Source organism: Mesoplodon densirostris, chromosome 11, assembly GCF_025265405.1.
Source record: "Mesoplodon densirostris isolate mMesDen1 chromosome 11, mMesDen1 primary haplotype, whole genome shotgun sequence".
NCBI classification, from domain to species: domain Eukaryota; kingdom Metazoa; phylum Chordata; class Mammalia; order Artiodactyla; family Ziphiidae; genus Mesoplodon; species Mesoplodon densirostris.
Window position 1 is genome coordinate 101,203,361 of NC_082671.1, and position 21,419 is coordinate 101,224,779.

General features: G+C 35.1%; 1 protein-coding gene across 7 annotated transcripts in view; it reads right to left on the reverse strand.

The window, feature by feature from the left end:
* Positions 1–21,419, reverse strand: part of NAV3 (neuron navigator 3) — a 591,684-nt gene that overhangs the window by 255,725 nt on the left and 314,540 nt on the right. For all 7 annotated transcript variants that reach the window (XM_060113459.1, XM_060113462.1, XM_060113461.1 and 4 more), the window contains exons 2-3: positions 10,212–10,329; positions 9,524–9,576 (exon numbers count right to left, since the gene is read on the reverse strand). In XM_060113459.1, the coding sequence (XP_059969442.1) occupies positions 9,524–9,576; positions 10,212–10,329 (171 nt within the window). The remainder of the gene's footprint in view (positions 1–9,523; positions 9,577–10,211; positions 10,330–21,419) is intronic.

Below are 21,419 nucleotides of genomic sequence, written 5' to 3' on the forward strand. Positions count from 1 at the left end.
ATAAATAGCAGAGCCAGAATTCAAACTCAACCCTGTCAGTCTCCAATGAAATCACCATTTCTGCCACATTATGCTTTCTACCGCTGTAATTTAGACATTCTGACTGAGCCATTTCCAGCTTCTGACTCAAGCTCTCTACATGATCGACAGGCAGTTAGGATATAGGCCTGGCACAAGATAGGTGCTCCACAAATATGTGGTTGAATGTAAGGATGAAATTGTGTAGTGTGAAAGGAAGGACAGAAAGAGTATGCAAAATCTATTTGTTCCATACATATTCTAAGTTCATAAGGTTTAAATGATTCCAAATTATTCCACAACTAACCAATGCATTTTTATCTCCCAGTAGATGAACATACAGAATGACTGACGTGGCCACAAGCCAAGGAACGCTGGCAGCCACCAGAAGCTGGAATGGGCACGGAATGGATTTCCCCTACAGCCTCTGGAGGAAGCACAGGACTGCTGAAGCCTTGATTTTGGCCCTGTGATACAGATTGCAGACTTCTGGCATCCAGAACAGTGAGAGATTAAAGTTCTACTGTTTGAAGCCACCACATCTGTGATAATTTGTTATAGCAGTCACAGGAAACTAATGCAGCAGAGCAGTAGATCCCAAAACTTTAGCAAGCCTAAGGGTCAGCTGGGATCTGTAAGCATGCAGAGTTCTAGGCCTTGCCCTCTGAGGTTTGATTTGTTAAGTCTGTGGGGAGGGGAGGTGAAAGGTACAGTTTAACTAGGTATTTCATGTCATCGAATGCTATGTCCCATGTTTTCCTCTCCTATCTCAAGTTAGTTTGTGTTGTGGGATAGGGAGAGGTAAGAGATAGAAATTTTGTTTAGCTCTTCAGTTTGTTTTTGTGTTTAATTGGTCTGGGGTTAGCTACAAGGAGTCAGTTCATTAATTAAGCACTGTAGTATAACTGAAAGCTTTGCAGTCAAATAAATCTGAGTTTGAATCACAGTTATGCAATTTACACACTGTTAGAAATAAAGTTTTTACTCTCCTGAAGGCTCAGCTTCCTTATCTGTGAAATGAGAATGGAAGCAGTTCCCACACAATATATTATGTGAGGATTACAGATGTTTATGAAGAGCTTACTCCATACTAGGCATATGTGTATCTATGTCTGTGTGTACATGTGTGTATATACAAATTTTCATACTAGGAATGCTTTATATAAACACATATATAACAGAAGTGTGTATGTGACTAGATAGATAGATAGACAGATAGATAGATAAGGGTACAGATATGGAAAATTTATTAGAATTTTATCAGCTAAAAATTATCTTTTGTTTAAAATTCTATATTCTGCTTTAACTGACTTGGTGATTAGAGAATAATGAACATCATTTAATATTAGTTGCCAATTATAGATGATGTTAAATCTTCATTATAGGCTATAATTGCCAATATAAAGTGTTATAAATATAAAATTATAAAATACTATGTCAGTACTCATTGACCTGAAAATATTCTCTGTAGGTTTTTAATAATTCCTGCTTCTTGATTTGTTTCAGAGAACAAAACAAAACAAGGAATCTTACTCTTTTATTACGAAGTTATAAAACCATTCTAAACAAATAATATCTGTTTAGATATAGGGCTAAAGTTACATATAACAATTAATTATTTTCCAAATGCATAATTTCACCACAAAGTTTATAAATCATTATTTATCTCATATGCCCACACCCTCTCCCAACCTAACCAAAGCTTTTATTCCTGCTATAGATGGAAGAAACAAGCATAATATTAAAGAAAAATGCTCATGTATATTGCAAGTTTGGAGGGAGGGTAGGGAGAGGAGGGATGCAAACTTTAAAGAAGAGGAGGTGGGGAAGGAGAAGGAGGGGGAGGGGAAAGAAGAGGAAGAGATCAAAATCTCAAGACTTGAGTCCCAGGCCCTATTTTTTTAAATGCATTTGTTAATATGTTTTAAAGCAATTTGGCCTAGACTCAAATAGACATGAGGCCAAACACTGATTCTTCCACTTACTAAATAGGGACAAAGGCAGCCTCAGTGAGACAAGTTCTTTTGTAGGTTTACTATGATGACTCAATGAAAAATGCAAGCAAAGCATCTAGTGCAGCACTGGATAAAGATGGTTGACATTCAACCTGCAGATGAATCAATAAGCGCTACTGATATGGCTGAACTCTCAGGTCCATCTCTAAAATTTGATGCTTCTATGATATGATTTCATAATATTTTTTTATGTTTGAAACAGGGCTAATACAAATCAAATGGGCAATACAATTTTTCAAAGTGTAACCAGACATGTCATGAATTTTGTCTGTGGCTATCCACACAGGTCAGTTTAATTTAATTCATATTAAAATCATTTAAATATAATATCATAAAACAAGTAGATTGGGTATATCTACTGATTTTCCAATAATTTATTTTATCAAAGATATACTTCCCAAATGATTATACTGAGATCAAGTGAACAAGATTCCCCCATTTCATTTCCTTTTTCTGTCCTATGGAAGTATTTTTTAAAAACATTGTTTAATCACCATAGGTTTTTAAGCTAAGAATATCATAGGTCATATTTAAAATGGCTTCATATCTTAGTAATATATGGTTTTCCGAACTAGGGTTTTAAAAACTGCTCTTATTTCATATTTTTTAGTACTGAGAATTAAATTTCTCAGTTAACTTTCTATTAATTTCAAGAAGGGGGTTGAAAAAGATGGAGCAGTAAGTTCTTTTTAAAAAAAAAACTAGATTAGTGAGGGTAATAAAACTAAAATTATGAAAGGATTGCTACAAAATATGTTTTCTAATACAAGGTATGATGGTATTTTGTGTTTACTCAGATAGTGGCTTATCAGTGGGAAACAACTTACAGCATTTTAAGTCAAAACTATCAGGATAAAGAACATTCTAAATGTTTAAGAAAGTGGTTGGTATTTAAATATATAGTAGAAATATTAAGTACATTTGCAATTTTTATGTACTTTTTATGTATGCAATTTTTTATGTATGTAAAGCTTAATAACTACCTGCAAAACCAGAAATATTTTATATCTTGTCTCCAGAAAAAAGGAAAAAATTTGTATGTGGAATCTGGTGTCCAACCCAAAGGGGGTTACTTAACTTCAATTTTTATTTGTCCTACTAATGGCACAAACCAATTTAAATATTGATACTTATAAGAAAAACATTTATACTATTTATTCTATAATATAAAATTAATGTAGAAAAGCATTCTTGTATCTTCAGCATTTATTTAATTTCTGAATGGCAGACCAGACAACTTTCATAAAAATACTGTTTTTCGTTGTAAATTAGACATAATATATTCTAAGAAATGTCTTTCTTACTTTACTATGTAGTTTTAAAAAGCTATAAAGATTGAAAACGCAGGTATATCTATAAGATGAAATATTGAACAGAAACTGTGGTCTTTGGTGTTTCATTAAATCAATCTAGCAAGTTGGAGTTCTAACAGACTTTAATCAGTCTAATTTCCTCATTGCAGAAATGAGTGAAAACTCTGAGCATTTACTGAATTCTTTTTCCTGGATCATCTAATCAGAATTAGAATTCCAGTGACCACTGTCCTTTAACATGACACACTTACTCTCAGCACCCCCATGTTATTTCAATTACTTCATTCAAACTTTACAATTATACGGAGCAACTTCTAGAGACAAACTCAGTTTTAAAAATCATCAGGGTGATATTCTAATCATTTAATATAAATTTCCTAATACTCATAGTTTACGCTTATTCTTCTGAAGTGTGAGCCTAAATAAAGATAATGAATCATTAAGGCAACTACAAAGTAGAGATTTTCAGTTAGTATTTCTTTAGAGATCAGAGCTCTATTTGTAGGAAAGCATTTGTCTTCATTAAGCTATCTTTTTCTAGACATTCCAGAAGATGAACAGTTTCAAAATGGCAGGGGATCATGTGAATGGACTAACTTAGCAATATTCCACTCCTCTGAGTCATAGTGCTAGAATCCTGCAGCGTGCCATTTATAAGATTTTATTAAACCTTTAGAGCATTCCAATATTTTATCTCTTCCCTATTTGGTTAGGAGCCTCATCTTCTTATCTTACCTAAATAGATCCTTTAAAAGGGCAGCAGTAACAAGCAGTGGCTGAAAGAATTAAAACTTAAAAGGACAGCATAGTGATAAAAGAACAGGATACTTCTTCCGTCAAGAATAGTTTCACTGTCTGGATTGCTGTAAACTATAGCAATGAAATAAAGATGCCTGTGAAATCCATGATGGTAATTATTGTGGCAGCCATAACCCTGTGGGACATGGAATCAGAGAATTAAGGGAAGACTAAAACCTAATTTTTCATCTCCTAGGAATAGAAAAGGGTAAGAGGCACAAGTTTTCCAAAAATCCGCATCTCAGCAAATTTCAAACAATGTGATATGATAGAAAAGAAGGGAGAATGCTGTGGCTGAAAAATGCAGTCGATCTATTAGAGTGAGGTGAAGGGAGGAAAAGGGAGGAAGCAGCGAAGAGGAAGGACAGGCTGGGAACCACACCCTCACCTCTGCCCCACTATCTAATTCTTGGTTTGAAACTATTTCACATGATCAAATTTCCTAACCCCTCCATGCATTTATGAAGATTACTAAATATCATGGCCTAGTTTATTAGCACCCCACTCTAACCAACTGAGCTAACTGGCCAAGTGCTCTAATGGTCTATTTTAAAATAAAGAAAATTTTGTTTTCAAAACAGCTTTTCCTCTACGTGTCTTACATTTTTGTCTAAGAACCCTGCACTTGTGCCTCTGCATTTCAAATACATGTTGGGCATTTTTTTTCTGCTATTTTTAATCTGCTGGGCATTCTGGATGTTCCTGGTATTTATAGTTGGCTAATTTATTTCCTCATGTAATCTCACCAGAGTTGTGGCATGCAGCATATATTTTGAATCCTGATACCACCCACCTAGAAATTACTTAACAGGTGTCATCCATATTAGTAACTTCATCTTTGGATGAGGTTAAATATAGTGTTGAATAAGCTCCTACAAACTTAGTTCTGTTTTTTTCAGGATGAGTTTGGTCTCAAACTTATTAAGGAAAGACAGCAATAGATAGCAGTTGAAACTTGGAATAAATATGAATCAACCTCTCAATAATCCTGCTAATAAAGACAAGTTCATATTTTTCTTAAATATGTGCCCTTTAGCCAATGATATTTGAAAGAATTTTTGTTGAATTTTCTTTATCTGCTATAAAATACTATAATCAATGTTTTTTCTTTATCTTATAAGGTAACCATTAGAGAATGACATGGAAAAGAGCACATTAATATTATCTAATAGGGCCTCCCTGGTGGCGCAGTGGTTGAGAGTCCGCCTGCCGATGCAGGGGATACGGGTTCGTGCCCCGGTCTGGGAGGATCCCATATGCCGCGGAGCGGCTGGGCCCGTGAGCCATGGCCGCTGGGCCTGCGCATCCGGAGCCTGCGCATCCGGAGCCTGTGCTCCGCAACGGGAGAGGCCACAACAGTGAGAGGCCCGCATACCACACACACACACACACACAAAAAATATTATCTAATAGTCTGAAGTCATTATCATATTGATTTGAATTCCTTCCATTTCTATGTAATCCACTAACAAATATCACCTCTTCAAGCAATCATATCCCCTTATGAAAGGGAAGTGTATCCCCATTGTTTTCCAACATTAAATCTTCCACACAGACTTCATATTTCCTCCTCTGCCACGTCCCTGAGGATCTGGCATGGTCACTTGTCTCCCCATTCCCCTGGATCCTCCCCTCTCCCTATTGCTTCCTCCTTCTCTGCCTACTTCTGCCCTTGCAAAAACTCCCCTCACCTTGACTTCCTCTCAAACTATATATTTTTTATTCATCCTTCAACAGGAAAGTCCTGGAAAGATCATTCAAGACTCAGTGGATATCTGCACCTCTCAGCTATTCTTGAACACATGATCACTCTACAGAAGATGTTTACATGAAGGTCATTAATGCCTGTCTAATTACCAAAACTAACCCTCCTGCCTTCTGGTATACCAACCCATTGACTAGGTAGCATTTGACAGCATCTGCCACATTTTCCTCATCTTACTTTGCCCTGTCCCACTGGGTTAGTCCAAGTATGTACTACAGCTTAAGCTACCATAGCTACCCTAAGGATTAACAATCCATATCTGTTGATCCACTCTCTCAGTGATGGGCTCACTTTCTCACCACTCTTTTCACCCTTTTCTGACTCCTTCACCTCTGCTTATCACATACATGTTGGTATTCCTCAGTGTGAGAACCTAAGCTTTCTTGCTTTCTGACTTTACACAGACCTCCTAGAGATCTCATCCTTGGCCACAGCTTCAACCATTACCTACGCAGTAGGTATATTCTAACCAATACCTTACTTCTGGCCTTAAGAATCACATGCCTAATTGCCTCCAATAACCTCCTACTTGACGTTCCAATGGGTACATCAAATTCTACTTGTCAAAATCTGAATTTGTCCTCTTCCCTTCTTCACCTTTTAGCCTGTTTTCTCCCTCCATAATAATCATCTGGTTTAATGGTAACTATTTACTCATTCAGGCCAAAAAATCGGGGACCACTGCACAGTCCCTATATTTTTCATCTCCCATACCCAACTGAAGGCCAACACTTAAGTATTCTACAATGCCCAGAAAGCACCTGGGGTGATCATTTTTAATATTTACATCAAGTCACAACACAGCCCAGCTTTAAAAGTCCTCCGAAGGATCCTCAATCAGCTTAGAGTAACATACAAACTCCTTCCTTTGGTCCTACAAAGTCAGGCTTCCATCATCCCCCCCAATCACCTCTCACTGTGCTCACTACAGTGGTCTTCTGCTCTGGAACACACCAGGCTCACTTCCTTCACATTCCTTTTGTTCTTCCCTATTAACACTGTGGCTATTATTTATTTGAATATTTGCTCCTCTGACCCTCAAGTGTCCCTACACCTGGTGTCTTATGTGCTCAGTTAATATTGCCTAAATATGAATAGCTGGCTGTTATTCATCAATATACCGTACATGCATACCATGAGAGAACTTCTATTACTAAAGGCTGAAAATAATCCAATAAAGGTTACCAAGATTGAAATTAAAAAAAAAAGACAATTTGTAACTAGAAACAGTAGCAGACCTAGTTTTACCTTATCTTTTGTTACTAAACATGAACGCCAACCAAAGGCCATGAAAAATCAGATATATAAAAAGCATTGGCCAAGTAGTTCTATGAGTAAGGACAGTGCTCACTGTTACTAACACAGCACTGCTCGGTTGTTACACAATAAAGAAACAGGCAACATCCTGTTTGGAAAAGATATATGAAATTTATAAGCCTAGTCATGCTATCATAATTCTCTTTCCTCTACTTTCTTGTCTCAGTTAAAATCTGGAATTTTTATTCATTAATAACATAGTACCGATGCCAATTCTTAAGAACAGAGGCAAAAATAATTCAGCCAAAAAAGTTACATTTGTGTCATATGTATTCTTCTGAATCACCTTATTGAAGGCATGCCAATTTCAGGTTAGAAATTCAACCACATCAAAAAAAATGAGGTTACAAGTCATTGTTACTCAGTGTAATTCTGACTAAAACTTTTTGGCTGGAAAAAAAAATCACCTATTTTATAACATTTGCATTTCTCAGGTTTTGGTTTTTCTGTTTGTTTTTTTTTAAATCAGAAGCAGAAATATCAACATAACATGTATACTAGATGTTGCATGACATTTGGGGGCTAATAAGGAGCAGGAAGTAATAAAATTAAGAGAGTTTCATACCCATGAGAATATTTTCAGATTTGTAGAATCTTAGGCACAGATGTTTCAGATAAATATCTAAGGACTGCATCTCTATCTATAGTTATGAGTTTTGAAGGTTTATTTGTTTATTATCTGTCATGAAGTAATAACTTGGCTATTTATTGAACTGTAATCAGAATCAAATTGGAATACCAGCAGAGAACATAAGAGTTTTAGTATCCAACATCTCTTTATGGTTGAAATAATGAAAGTAAAACCAACAGTGTTGGGTTTGAGAAATAACATATGATATTCAGGGACTATAGAGCTTTTTAATATAAAGCCTTAAAAATTTTTAGCAGGTATTAATTCATGAATGTGCTCTTTATAAAGTTTGTAGCAATACTACTCTGCATTTCCATATCAGTTTAGGTAGTAAAGAATGTCCATAATTATATGTTATTATCATATCATAATTAGGGTTCATTTTACAGATGAGAAAGTTGAGGCTCAGAGAAGTTACATGTCTTTCCCATCATCGTGCAGCTTTTATTATAGCAGGGCCTAAAGGTATTATAACTACTTCCAGTAAAACTTCAGGAAATAACCATAATTAATTTTAATAGAATCGTCTTTGTGCCCAGCGTAATTAGATCAGGAAGTTTCCTTAAAACTGAAATGTTTTACAGAGAATCTTTCTTTATAGTGATTTTTTTTCACAAGAGCGACACAGAGTTCATGTCACTGTAGTAGGTCCTTAGAGGAGTGCTTAAACACACACACACACACACACACACACACACACACACACACGCTAGTTAATCACTCTTTAAAAATAAATTATTTTTATTATTTTGGATTTCAGTTTTCTGACATTAAATAAAGCAGGTCAGCAGGTCAAAACCGTGCATCATTTTTTTCATTCTTCCAGTTTCTGTCAATTAAGTACTCATTATTTTTATTTTAAATGTCTATTCTATGCTAAAAAGAGTTTTGGAGGAAACCTCATCTTGTGGATTTTGGCTGTCATTCCTGATTATATCTGCTGACATAACTTCAGTTAAGGCATTTTGGGTTCATGTTGTCCTATAAAATAAAGTTGTGGCTATTTAATTAAGAAAGGGGTGGGGTTTTATCTCAGCAGTTTATTAATCTATTATTTTATTATAAAACTCTAGGCTTTACCAAGTGGTAAAAATAAGAGAGGGCTGGGAGACAGACAGACCTCTAGATCGACAACTTTCTAGAAAAGGCTATGAATCATATCTCCTAGTCAGTCCCTGCTCAGCAAAATTCCAGCAGCCTGCCTTTAGAGTTACTTCCAAAAGTGTTGAAGAGTCCATGTGTTTACATTGGACTTTGTTATGAGCGAAGGAAATACTATTCATATATTTTTAAAATGCACATGGCAACTTCTGTTCTTCAAACCAGTTGTTCAGACAAAAAGGCTCCACTTAGAACTGGAAATGGGATTTATTGCCACCAAGACCAGTGTTAAATTATTCAGACATCAGAACAACAACAAAACAAAGGTCAAGAATCTGATAAAACACCTGGAGATTGGTTCTTCAGGAGTCATACATATTCAACTGTATCGTTGTTATCACTTCTTCCTAAATTTCCCCCCAAGAAATATATATGATAGAATATGATCAAATGGTTTCTTAAACAAGGAGAGAGACATGCAAAAGAAACTTCTAGTTCATTTATAAATGCAGTTAACTCTGGAAGTGAAGACAAGCAATATACTTAGAATAAACATGATTCTTACCATCTGAGATTGACTCCTAGGACATCCATTGATATCTTCAACTTTTTCATTTGCTAAAGCCAAGAAATAAAATAAAAGAGAGAAAAAAAGAATGACATGCTTAAGCCATGAAGTGAAACACAAAAAAAGGAGACTAAGCAAAAAAGAAAGAAAAAAAAAAAAAACACCAAGCAAAATGCTGGTGCTACATCCACTCTGCCTCCTAAGCCGTGTACAAGAAGACACTCTTGTTAGCAGCCGCCAGGTCCATATGCACAAATCAGGCAAATAGAAAAAAAAAGTGAGTGAGAAGGAAGTGGCTGCTAATTCCTTAGCTTGTGCCAAATGACTGCTGGCATGAAACCTTTCACAATTGTCCCTGCTGGATCAGGATATAGTTTCAAGGAATCTCAGAGTGTATGAGTTGCTCCAGCTAACGAAATGCACACATGGGAGACATATGGTTTAATGAAGCGTTCATTTCTGACAATTCAGTGTATGTAGAGATACAGTTTTAGCCATTTAAAAGTATGGCCAAACTGCCTTTTTCAAACATTCTCACATAAACATTTTAATTAAATCACGGGGAGAGCTGCATTAATCTCAGAGACACATGGACCAAGTTCTTAAGCATCCAAATTAAATTGTATTTGACCAAAGTGCGTGGGCGCAGAAACTTTCATGGCTTTTCTCAGAGGGCAGATCTTACCAATGATCTGGATGATTTCTGCTAGCAGTACTCCATCTGCAATGTCTTGCTGCAAATCCTTGATCAGCCGCTTGTGGCCCGATTTTGCCAGGTAGTGGTTGGCCCAGTCCGTGTAAATCTGTTGAACAGAGGGAGGGAAGAAGTGAGATGGGATGAGGGAAAAGAGAGGCAATAAAAATGCTTAAGACAAATGTTGGATTCAAAGGGAAGTTATTCTGGATCACATTCCAGCTTAAGGAGTCATAGCTCCAAAGGAAATAGTTGTAAAATAATTTTTAAACAGCCCTTTCCCCCACTTATCTCTTGTTTCAAAGGGGGATGACTCACTCTTTTTTCAAAACCGGGTACTAGTCACTTGTGACACAGCAAAACTCCCTTCCTGGATGACTACTGAGGAAGCTCCTGTTTGCAAATCAGTTTGAGTTTTTACTCTCTTGCCCCTGGTTCTATCATATTGAAAATAATCTGCCTGTCCTTGTAAAAGGAAGCCACCTGGATTGATTTATACCAGAATCTTACTATAAAAATGTGTGTTTCTCTGAGAAGACTTTATTAAATTTGTCATGTGAGATACTGTATGTGACAATATTTTGGTATCATTTTATGAAATAATTGCAAATGCCTAAGCTATTGTATTTGAACTGTCATATCCCATTTCAGCCTCTTGAAATGCATTTATATAAGAGAATAGAGGAAGCAAATGCAGTTATTACATAGAAATTATAATACAGAATTGAGGAGCAGATTATGAGCCATAAGGTTGGCAATCTACATAAAGTAGAGGTGTCTCTCCAATAACAGATTAGGATAGAAGAAAAAACTGAAACCGTTCAAAAACTTCACAAAAATAAAATGTTACTAATTTTTCAAATGCTATAGGCACTAACTGATGTAATGCAATCTAAATGTAAGGAAATAAATATGTTAAGACTTGAATTTCATGAATGGCTCATATGGACATATTAATACATTTATTACAAGGCAGACTATAATATGTGATATGATAGAAGAATGCAAAATTTGAAATGAGAATAGAGGAGGACAATTAACTGAGAAATATACACATAAAAATGTGTTATAGAAGCACTGGAATTAGAACTGGAAACATAATAGAACCTAAAGATAGGAAGTGAAGGAAAGGGCTTTCCCCACAGAGGGGACAAGATACAGAAAGGCAGAGGAAAAAAGGAATCAAGGGCACAGTTGTAAATTATATAATAAGGCAGGACGTCTGAAATTGTGACAAATTAGACTGGAAAGGTAAATTGAGCCTTGTAGTCATGAGCACTGAGTGCCAAGCAAAATGTAAAAAAATGCTTTTTAAAAAATTTCTAACAAAACTAATACATGTTTTTATAAAAATAAAATAAAATAGAAGTGTAGAAACTGAGAAATGGAGGTTTCCCCACAACTTGCAACCCCACCCACTTTTGAATAACTTGGTATAAATAGTTCTAGAATTTTTTCTACGCCTACACACTTCACCACATGACACAATATTACACACACATACACATACTCATGATAGAATACGTGACCAAATCTAGCTCAATTTTACTTATCACTGCATTTTTCTGTTTTTTATGTAACAGCATTTTAATAACACTTCTAAAACCATTTTGCATATATTTTCTCATTATTTTTGATGTAATATTATATATAATATCAATCTCCTGTTGAAGGATATTTAATTTTTTTTAAATGTTTCCACTGCATCTAAATTTGTAAGATACATCTTATATATGTATCTTGGCACATTCATATACTAGTATTTTTTACAGGACCAAAACCTAAAAGTGGGACCATTAAGTTTTTTTAATGTGTCCTAGGTACAAACATTCCAAAATACAACATAGAAGAAAAAGAGGGTGTTTCTTTATTTTAGAAAATACAAAGTGGCATCTTAATGCATATGTAGTGGTATTAAGTGTCCTGAAAGACATAAATAATTTGAAGCATCCTGTTGCATAAGAAAAACATATATGATAGCAACACTACTTCTTTCTCCATGTTCATGATCTTCTTTATACTGAAGATATTAAAGTGTGAGAAAAATCACTTGCACAACTGTCTCCTGAATTAGAAAACAAACGCATGATCTCTAGATAGACACTTTTATTTGGTGATCATTTTCCTCAAGATTTTAGTCTGCTTGTGTTATTGTAAAATTTTAATTTTATAAGGACTTATACTGTTTAGAATATAAAAAAATTGAGCACTTTCCCTTCATCTACACATCAATGAAATGATAGCATTAATTGTTTGGTTTCTAGTAGAAAATTCAGGGCAAGCTAGGCTTGATTTGTGCCTATCTCCTAGGCAGCGAGTTATAAGCACCGTTAATTGACTTTAAAGGAACCACAAAGATGAAGAACATGAGTTCTGCAGTCAAGCAGACCTGGCTTTGAGGCCCAGCAGACCGCTTGCCACCCCTGGGACACTGAACAAGTTGCTTATGCTTTCTAAACCTGATTCTTCATCTGCAAAATAAGGATAATGATAAGACTTACATTACAAAATTGTGTCAGGAATAAATAAGATAGCACTTGTAAAGTGCCTGTCACAGAGTTAGCCCTGAAAAAAGGTCTGCTGTTATTATCCTTTTATGGCATCTAAGTGGTATTTGCTATGATGGCTTTCCAACACATATGTTTTGATGTTATCATTTTGCAAAGGTTAAAAAATTTGAAAGTATTGGCAGTCAAAGACTTGAGAAACTGTACTCGTTGCTTTCGTACACTACTCACATCTCTGACTCCTGCTATCTAATTCACTGGGGCCACAGATCTGCCTGCCATCCAAACTCAGAGGAATGTATCCAGTTTTAAGGCTGTGATGTTCTCATCCAGGCCTGCAATGCCTCCATCGTGACACAACCTCCAACAAACTCCATGTTGCATGGATTCCTCTTTTTTAATGAAGGCATTAAATTATGGAAAATATACTCATTTAACATTTATTTAAATATACACAGACTAGAATGTATGAAAAATAAAAACAATAAAATCCTTTTATTTTCCAAACGCATATCAACAGTGCCTTAGCCTCTATCCAAATCCCTCCTGGGGCTCAGGTGAGAAAACAGATGGGAAGCCAGCTGGTTGGCTTCAAGACCTTGTTGGGATAGCCTCTGGCTGAGCTCATGAAACACAGTTTCACTTGGTCCAGGATTCCTTCTAGAGGAATCCCAAGCCCGAGTGCTTTGACTCGTCCAGCGTCTCTAACATACGAGACTTTGCTCAGATAGTAGCTCTGACTTAGCTGCAGTCAGACAAATCTATTCAGACTAAATAAATGAATTTAAAAACTAAGTCCCATGCACTTTATTTACTTACTCTTTCTAACAGACATGTGTAGAAGATACCTGATTCAAGTTAATCAGTGACTTTCAAAGGGTTATAATCTAGATTAGGAAATATAAAACAATTACAAAGCAACTTAGACATATATTTAAAATTAAATATATATAAACTTATATTTTCCCGTCTTTTAAAAAATAAAAAGTTAAATTTTAAAAAGTGGACATATGAACTGTGTCTTTAAGGAGACAGTTTTCAAGCAAAGGACACATGGTATATAAATAGATTTAAAACTCATCAATAAACTTTCTGTAATAACCGGATGAGAGAAGATACAAACAACCTGTCAATCATCATTAGAATCTGTTGTGCAAGTAAACACAACAGAATGGTGACATCATGTCCGGATTTTGGATCTGAGCTCCAAAGTTGCCCTTGATTCATTCCCATAAAAATAATCACAGCATTTAACCTCTTAGCCTCAGTTGAATGAGTGAAATGTGTGGTACTTATTTTGTAGGATTATGGTATGAATTACAGTTTTTTTTTTTTAGTGAAGAAACTGATATAATTGGAAATAATATCATAGCAATCGTAAATCAATATTTGGTATTTTCTACAGGATCGTTAAGTGTTTAAGTCATCAAGGTTGTGACCAAAGCTTTAAATATCATTTACCTTAAAACATCTGAGGAAAGCTGGCTTCAGATGTTTAAACTTCAATATTATGAATATAAATGTCATCTCATTATAATTATATTTCAGTTAATTCAGAAGAACTAATGATATTACATTTACCAAAGTGCTACTTAGAAACTCTAGCACAGTTGTATGTTTAATAATGCATTTACAGTAATTTAAAATAATAGAAATTAAAGGCACCATGGCATACTTTATATTTCATATTTATCAGCATGGGTTTTAGGGCCTATTGTGCAACAGCAGGTATTCTTTAAGGAACAGTCTATATGGTTGGAATTTCTACTCTGCCACTCAATATCCATGTGGATACCAACTGAGCATTTATTTCCTCTCAGTGTAAGATTTTTCTCATCTGTAAAATGGCAATAATAGTATTAACTATTAATGGGATTATTGTGAGGAGTTAATAAATTTATACTTTTGGAACATGGCCTTTCACTTACTAAATATTTGTTAAATGTCAAATAGCATTATCAGTTCACATTTTCACATTTACATTAATCATAATTAGTTTATTAACATTATAAAACAGTATCTTCGTCAAATCCTTAAATCTTAGTTGTCCACCCAAAGGTAGTTGACCTAACTAATTAAGGAAAACTGCTGCAAGTTGTAATGATCTCTTAATTATTTGATCTTATAATATTTCTTTTACAGTGAGTGCTAATTTTTAAATTATAAAATAATAGGGTCAAATAGAAGGCAATATTCCTGATTTCAAGCTATACTATAAAGCTATGGTCATCAAAACAATATGGTACTAGTATAACAACAGATAAATAGACCATTGGAACAGAATTGAGAGCCTAGAAATAAAACCATGCATATATAATCAACTAATATTTGACAAAAGAGCTAAGAACACTCAATGGAGAAAAGACAGTCACTTCAATAAATGCTGCTGAGATAATTAGATAGTCACATGTGAAAGAATGAAACTGGACCCATATCTTATGCCACTTAAAAAAATTAACTCAGAATGGACTAAGACCTGAAACCATGAAACCCCTAGAAACAAACACAGGAATAAATTCCTTGACATGGGTCTTGGGAATGAAGTTTTGGATATGACACCTAAAGTACGAGAAACAAAACAAAACAAAAAACAAGTGGGACTACACCAAACTAAAAAGCTTCTGCACAGCAAAAGAAATCATCAACAAAGTGAAAAGACAACCCATGGAATGGGAAAACAATATTTGCAAACAGTATAATCTGATAAAGGAATTAGTACCTAAAATATATAAAGAAATTGTACCATTCAATACCAAAAATACAAATAACCCAATTAAAAATAGGCAAAGGATTTGAATAGACATTTGTCCAAAGAAAATACACAAAATTCCAACAGGTATAAGAAAAGATGTTCAATATCACTAGTCATTAGGGAAATGCAAATTAAAACCACAATGTGATAGCACCTCCCGCCTGTTAGAATGGCTGTTATCAAAAAGACAAGAGATAACAAATGCTGACATGGATATGGAGAAAAGGGAACCCCTGTGTACTACTGGTGGAAATATAAATTGGTATAGCCACTAGGGAAATTAGTATGGAGGATCCTCAAGTAGTTAGAAATAGAACTACCATATGATCTAGGATTTCTACTTCTGGAAATATATGCAAAGGAAATAGAAACACTAACTCAAAAAGATATCTGCAACCCTGTGTTCATAGGAGCATTATTTACAATAGCTAAGACATAGGAAAAAACCTAAGTGTCCATCGATGGATGAATGGAAAAAGAAGTTGTGGTACATATATAGATATATAAAATATAGATATATAAATTTATACACACACACACGATGGAATGTTATTCACTCATAGAAAATGAGGAAATCCTACTATTTGCCACAATATGAATGAAACTTGAAGGCATTATGCTAAGTGGAATAAGTCATACAGAGAAATACAAATATTGTATAATCTCACTTACATGTGGAATCTAAAAACAAATGAAAAAACCTCATTGAAAAAGAGATCAGACTTGTGGTTACCAGAGACGGAGGGTGGAGGGCGAGAGGGAATTGGAGAAAGGTGGCAAAAGGTACAAACTTCCAGTTACAAGATAAATAAGCACTAAGGATGTGATGTGTGGCATGATGACTACAGTTAATGCAGCTAATATATGATACATAGGGAATTTGTTAAAGAGTTAATCCTGTGAGTTCTCATCACAAGAAGACTCCCCCTCCCATTTTTTTCCTTTTACTGTATCTATCTATATGAGAAGTTGGATGTTAACTGAATGTACTGTGGTAATAATTTCACAGTATATGTAAACCAAACCATCAGGCTGTATGCCTTAAACGTATACAGTGATGTATATCAATTACTTCTCAATACAACGGCAAATGAATAAATAATAAATATGGCTGTAAAAAAAATAGAAGACGAAATATAGACATCATATTGCTTTTATCCTGTTACAGTAAAACAACATCAGAAGATCTACTTTGGTTCTCCATGGAGTCTTAAACTTTTGTTTATGATGAATTTTTTTTTTTTACTACTGACAATATAATGCACTGCTTTTGTGTATCACAGCAAACTGCTCCTGAATTTTTTAACCATAATTCAGTATTTGATGAGTGTATTATAAATAACCTGACAGTTATATAAAAATTATTATGACTGTTTTTGTTACTGCATACACTACACTCTGAGGTATACAAATGTTTCAATGAGATACAATAATTTATTTTTAATGAGTGCTAAATGATCAAAGAAATGTAGAGAAGTAGGTGGGGAACAACAGACTCTTCAGTCAAGAGCCTATTTTAACAGAAAGACACTAACCTATAACCTACTTAGAAAATATTATAAATGAAGTCAGATGATTTTAAATATTAGTTGAGCTGGTTTCGACCCTGCATTTATTTATACACATTAGTTTCTCCCCAACATTCAAGGAGTAGTGATATATTCCCGTAAGCACTGCTCTCTGGTTTATTCAAATTATAGGTTTTGAGAAGTCAAATAGGCTCTTCTAATCCATAGCAGAAAGAAACTGTTTTGAAAACCAACAATTTCAACAGTAATAATTGGGTTTTCACATTACATAAATTAGCAAAGGACTAAGCACATAAAAGATAAGCCATAAATGGTAGATTAGGGAAGAGTGACCAGTGATGAAAATATTTTTTCCCACAAAGAGAAGAATTCGTCCTGGGAAGAGAACTGGAAGGAAGGAAAGGTGCTAAGATTCGCCCCAACAGGCCACCTTTCTGGGTAGAGTTTCATAGTAGCATCTGGACCTGAGAAGGACTCACAAAGCATAACATCTACCAAAAGTTTATGGGAGAGCATCCATTATTTTCTTCCAATTCCTGAGAATCATATGGGATTTTCTAAGGGAAAGCAAGTGAGCCCAGAGAGTATTTGAAATCAGGACAGGAAGGATGCTTAGACCTAATATGGGAAGGGAAAGGACAAAAAGCAAGAAATATGTGAGCACAGGTTATGATAACTCCAGTCTGACAGACATCATAAATTTCACCACTTACCAGACAGGGGCACTGATGGGCACTAACGGCCCATAAGATGTGGCATCATGGTGCCGTGGTAGTAAGTACCCTTGTTCACCAACCCTCCCCAGACTATCGCTTCACGGAGAAAGATGTACAAGGGAAGGAGAAGAATCTGAAGTTGACTGGGCCTTTTCTGATAGGACTGAACTTTAAACCAGAAGTAACTGAATACTTTGAATTGGGAAAAATAAATTTTCTCCTGCTGTACAGAAATAGAAATTTGAGAGATGAACTTATATATATATTCTTTAAAAAAAAATAGAACCTCTTTGCTTATTATTATTATTATTATTTTGGTCACACTGCACAGCTTATGGGGTCTTAGTTTCCCGACCAGGGATCAAGCCCGGGCCCCCTGCAGTGCAAGAGAAGAGTCCTAACCACTGGACTGCCAGGGAATTCCCTATATATTCTTTTTAAAAGCTATAATTTTGTACACCTCAGTGTATTATTCAAAAATCCATGAGTGATAGGCAATGTTGGGCAAAGGAGATTAGAAAAATTACAGTATGGAATTAAGACCTGAAACATGCTATTTTTACTCAGTTTGAAATCTGATCACAGACTGGATCTTCAGTTGCTATCACAGAACTGATATGACCAAAAGATCCATGGAGTTCAATGTCATGACTCTTGCAGACCTTCTAGAAATCTCAATACTGAGGGCTATGAGGGACTATTATAAAATGAACCCATTAAAAGTTTTTGATAATATAAACATCATCACAATATATGTAATAGATTCACCAAGTAAATGGTTCAACACAGCTAGTTTATTTCTCAGTTTTTACATCAAGGAAAATACTGTTAATGAACTTTTAAAAAAATTTTCAAGTTTGAAGGTTGATTAAAAGTGAATATTGATGAGTCAACAACCCCAGAAAATCAGAAGAAGATCTATGAAAGCAGGTAAATTCTAAAGTAAACATAAAATAAACTCTAATAATTTCCTTTTGCTTTTTTTCTTTATTTCTCACACCCAATCTCTGACCCAGTTCTGTTAATTCTATCTCCTTAATATCTTTTGACCCTTCGGCTCCATTACTGCTGTAATTATTCTGGTTCAGCTTTTCATCATCTCTCACCCAAATTGCTTTAAAAGTCCTAGAAACTGTCTCTAAATTAGGCAGGGTATGCACTAAAGTATTCTATACACTATAGATAGGGACTGCTTTAAAATGCAAGTCTGATAAAGTAATTTACCTTCCTACCTAAAAATCACAGGATAGCTCCCACTTGACTTCAGAATAAAAGTTTCCGTATGAAGCCAATTTACTCCAGTTCTTAAAAGTGAATTTGTTTAAAGAAAAATGGCCAAAAAAAAAAGAGAGAGAAAAAAGAAAGCCACAACTATGAAGGTCCTAGAAGAATGATGAAAGATTGAGGAATGCCATCCAAAAGGATGAGCTTTGACAAGCAGAGAGAAGGGGAAAGCATATTCCATATATATATATATATATATATATATATATATATATATATGAGGAGGGATAGTGAAACTTATTAAGGGGCAGAGGTGTATTTCATATTCTGAATTCTGAATCCATTTGGTCTGAATAATTCCATTTGGTCAGAGCACGGGGAAGAGGCACATGGGAAAGCTAGAGAGAAGAGGACAGGAATCAGGCAGGGGTCCTATGTAAAGAGGGCTGTATCAATATTTTAGGTAAAAGCTTATTTTTATGTAGGAGGAGGCATAAAAATGACAGATATGGCTGTATTTCTAAACTCTAGCTCTGGTGTAGCTATGAGGGATAGAGAAAAACAATAAAGGGAGACTGCTTAAGAGGCTAAGACTTAAGACGTAAGACTCCCACTTTCTGGATGGTAAAATAAAAACTTTTCCACCCTGTATTTTCTAGGAATTCTCCCTTAAGACAGCAAGAACAAAAACTGAAAGCTCCAACTCAATCTCCTATGACTACAGTATATGAATATGGAAAGCAGCTAAAAGATACATGATTTAGCAAAGAGGAGTAAAGGACCATCAAGCCCACAGGAGCCTGCGGAGAGAGACATCAGAGCAATGCAAAGAGATTTTCCCATAGGATCCCAGAACAGCTCAGGAAGTGTGGGCAACAGACCAAGTGACAAGTTGGGGTGGGAGAAACCAGAGACAAGAGCTACTGTACCTCTTCCTCATACCATCAAGAGCCAGGAAGTACAGAGCAGGGAAAAGCCAGACTTAGAGATATCAGTCAGACAGGAGGGTGCAGGTATAGGAATGAAAATGAGGGATTAAATGAAATTATGCATCCTGATACTGAGACTCCAGCAAGTGTCTTCCTGTCCTAGGTTCTTTCTCCTTCAGAAATGCAAGATTATATCTCCCCCATCCGCATTCCAGCCAGAAATGGGAAGTCCTTCTCAGACAACAATTATCATCCCTAAGACCAACAGACATCAACATTCAAGGTACCCAGTGGATCAACCAGCTGGCCAGTGGATGACCTAGAGTGAATCCCAGAGGACACTAAGAAATGTGTGGATGTGTGAACATAGCTTTTTAGTGTCTCACACTTGATACATACAGAGTTGAAGGTTACCATACAGTTGATGAAATCCTCTAAAATAAAATACAGACACCAGATGGGTAGATAAAAAAGAACAAAATAGTGTCAAAGGCAGGAGTAGAATAAGACTTCGTTATAATGTTGGTGTCTACCACTTAATAGACACCCCAAAAAGCCTGGCTCACAGCCTTTTGGTCCATCTATATACAATCCATATACATAATATATACATGATATACATGATGCTTTCATTTTTAGATTTTAAGAAAATACAAATATTTCTTACTTTTAAAAAAATATTTGATTTTTGGTTACAAAAAAGAAAACTTCTTAATGATGATTAGTATATCAAAATTCTGGTCCATGTCACATATATTACTAATAATATATTCCATGTGAAGGGATTACCAGTCTTAAGTAAACGTTAAAATTCATATACATGCAAAAATACCACTTTCCATTATTACTGCATTTAACCTTTCAAGTTCTCTGAGAGTTATTTCCTACCTGAGAAAAGAATATACCTTGGCTGCCTACTGTACTTATTTTGACCATAAGCCAGATGGAGCAAATAATCAACATAAATATTCTCAACTTTCATGCTTGCAACCCTACCCATCCCAGTGACACTTCCTTGGCGTATAGCTGTCAAATGTACCACTTGATTCAAGTTTCAGATTTTATTGAAACTGAAGTTATATTGATATTTTCATTTACAACTGCATTTATCTGTTTAAATTTATAGCCCAAGTGATTACCTTGGAATGTAATGACATCTCCTTTTAGGCATACCTCGGAGATATTATGGGTTCGATTCTAGACCATCTAAATAAAACAAGTATCTCAATAAAGCGAGTCACAAGAATTTTTTGGTTTCCCAGTGTATACAAAAGCTATGTTTAAACTATGCTGTAGTCTATTAAGTGTGCAATAGCATTATGTCTAAAAATACAATGTACATACCTTAATTAAAACATATTTCATTGCTAAAAAATTCTCACCATCGTCTGAGCCTTCAGCAAGTCGTAATCTTTTTGCAATAGTAACAGCAAAAATCACTGATCACAGATCATCATAACAAATGTAATACTAATGAAAAAGGCTGAAATATTGCATGAATTACCAAAATGTGACACAGAGACACGAAACGAGCAAATGCTG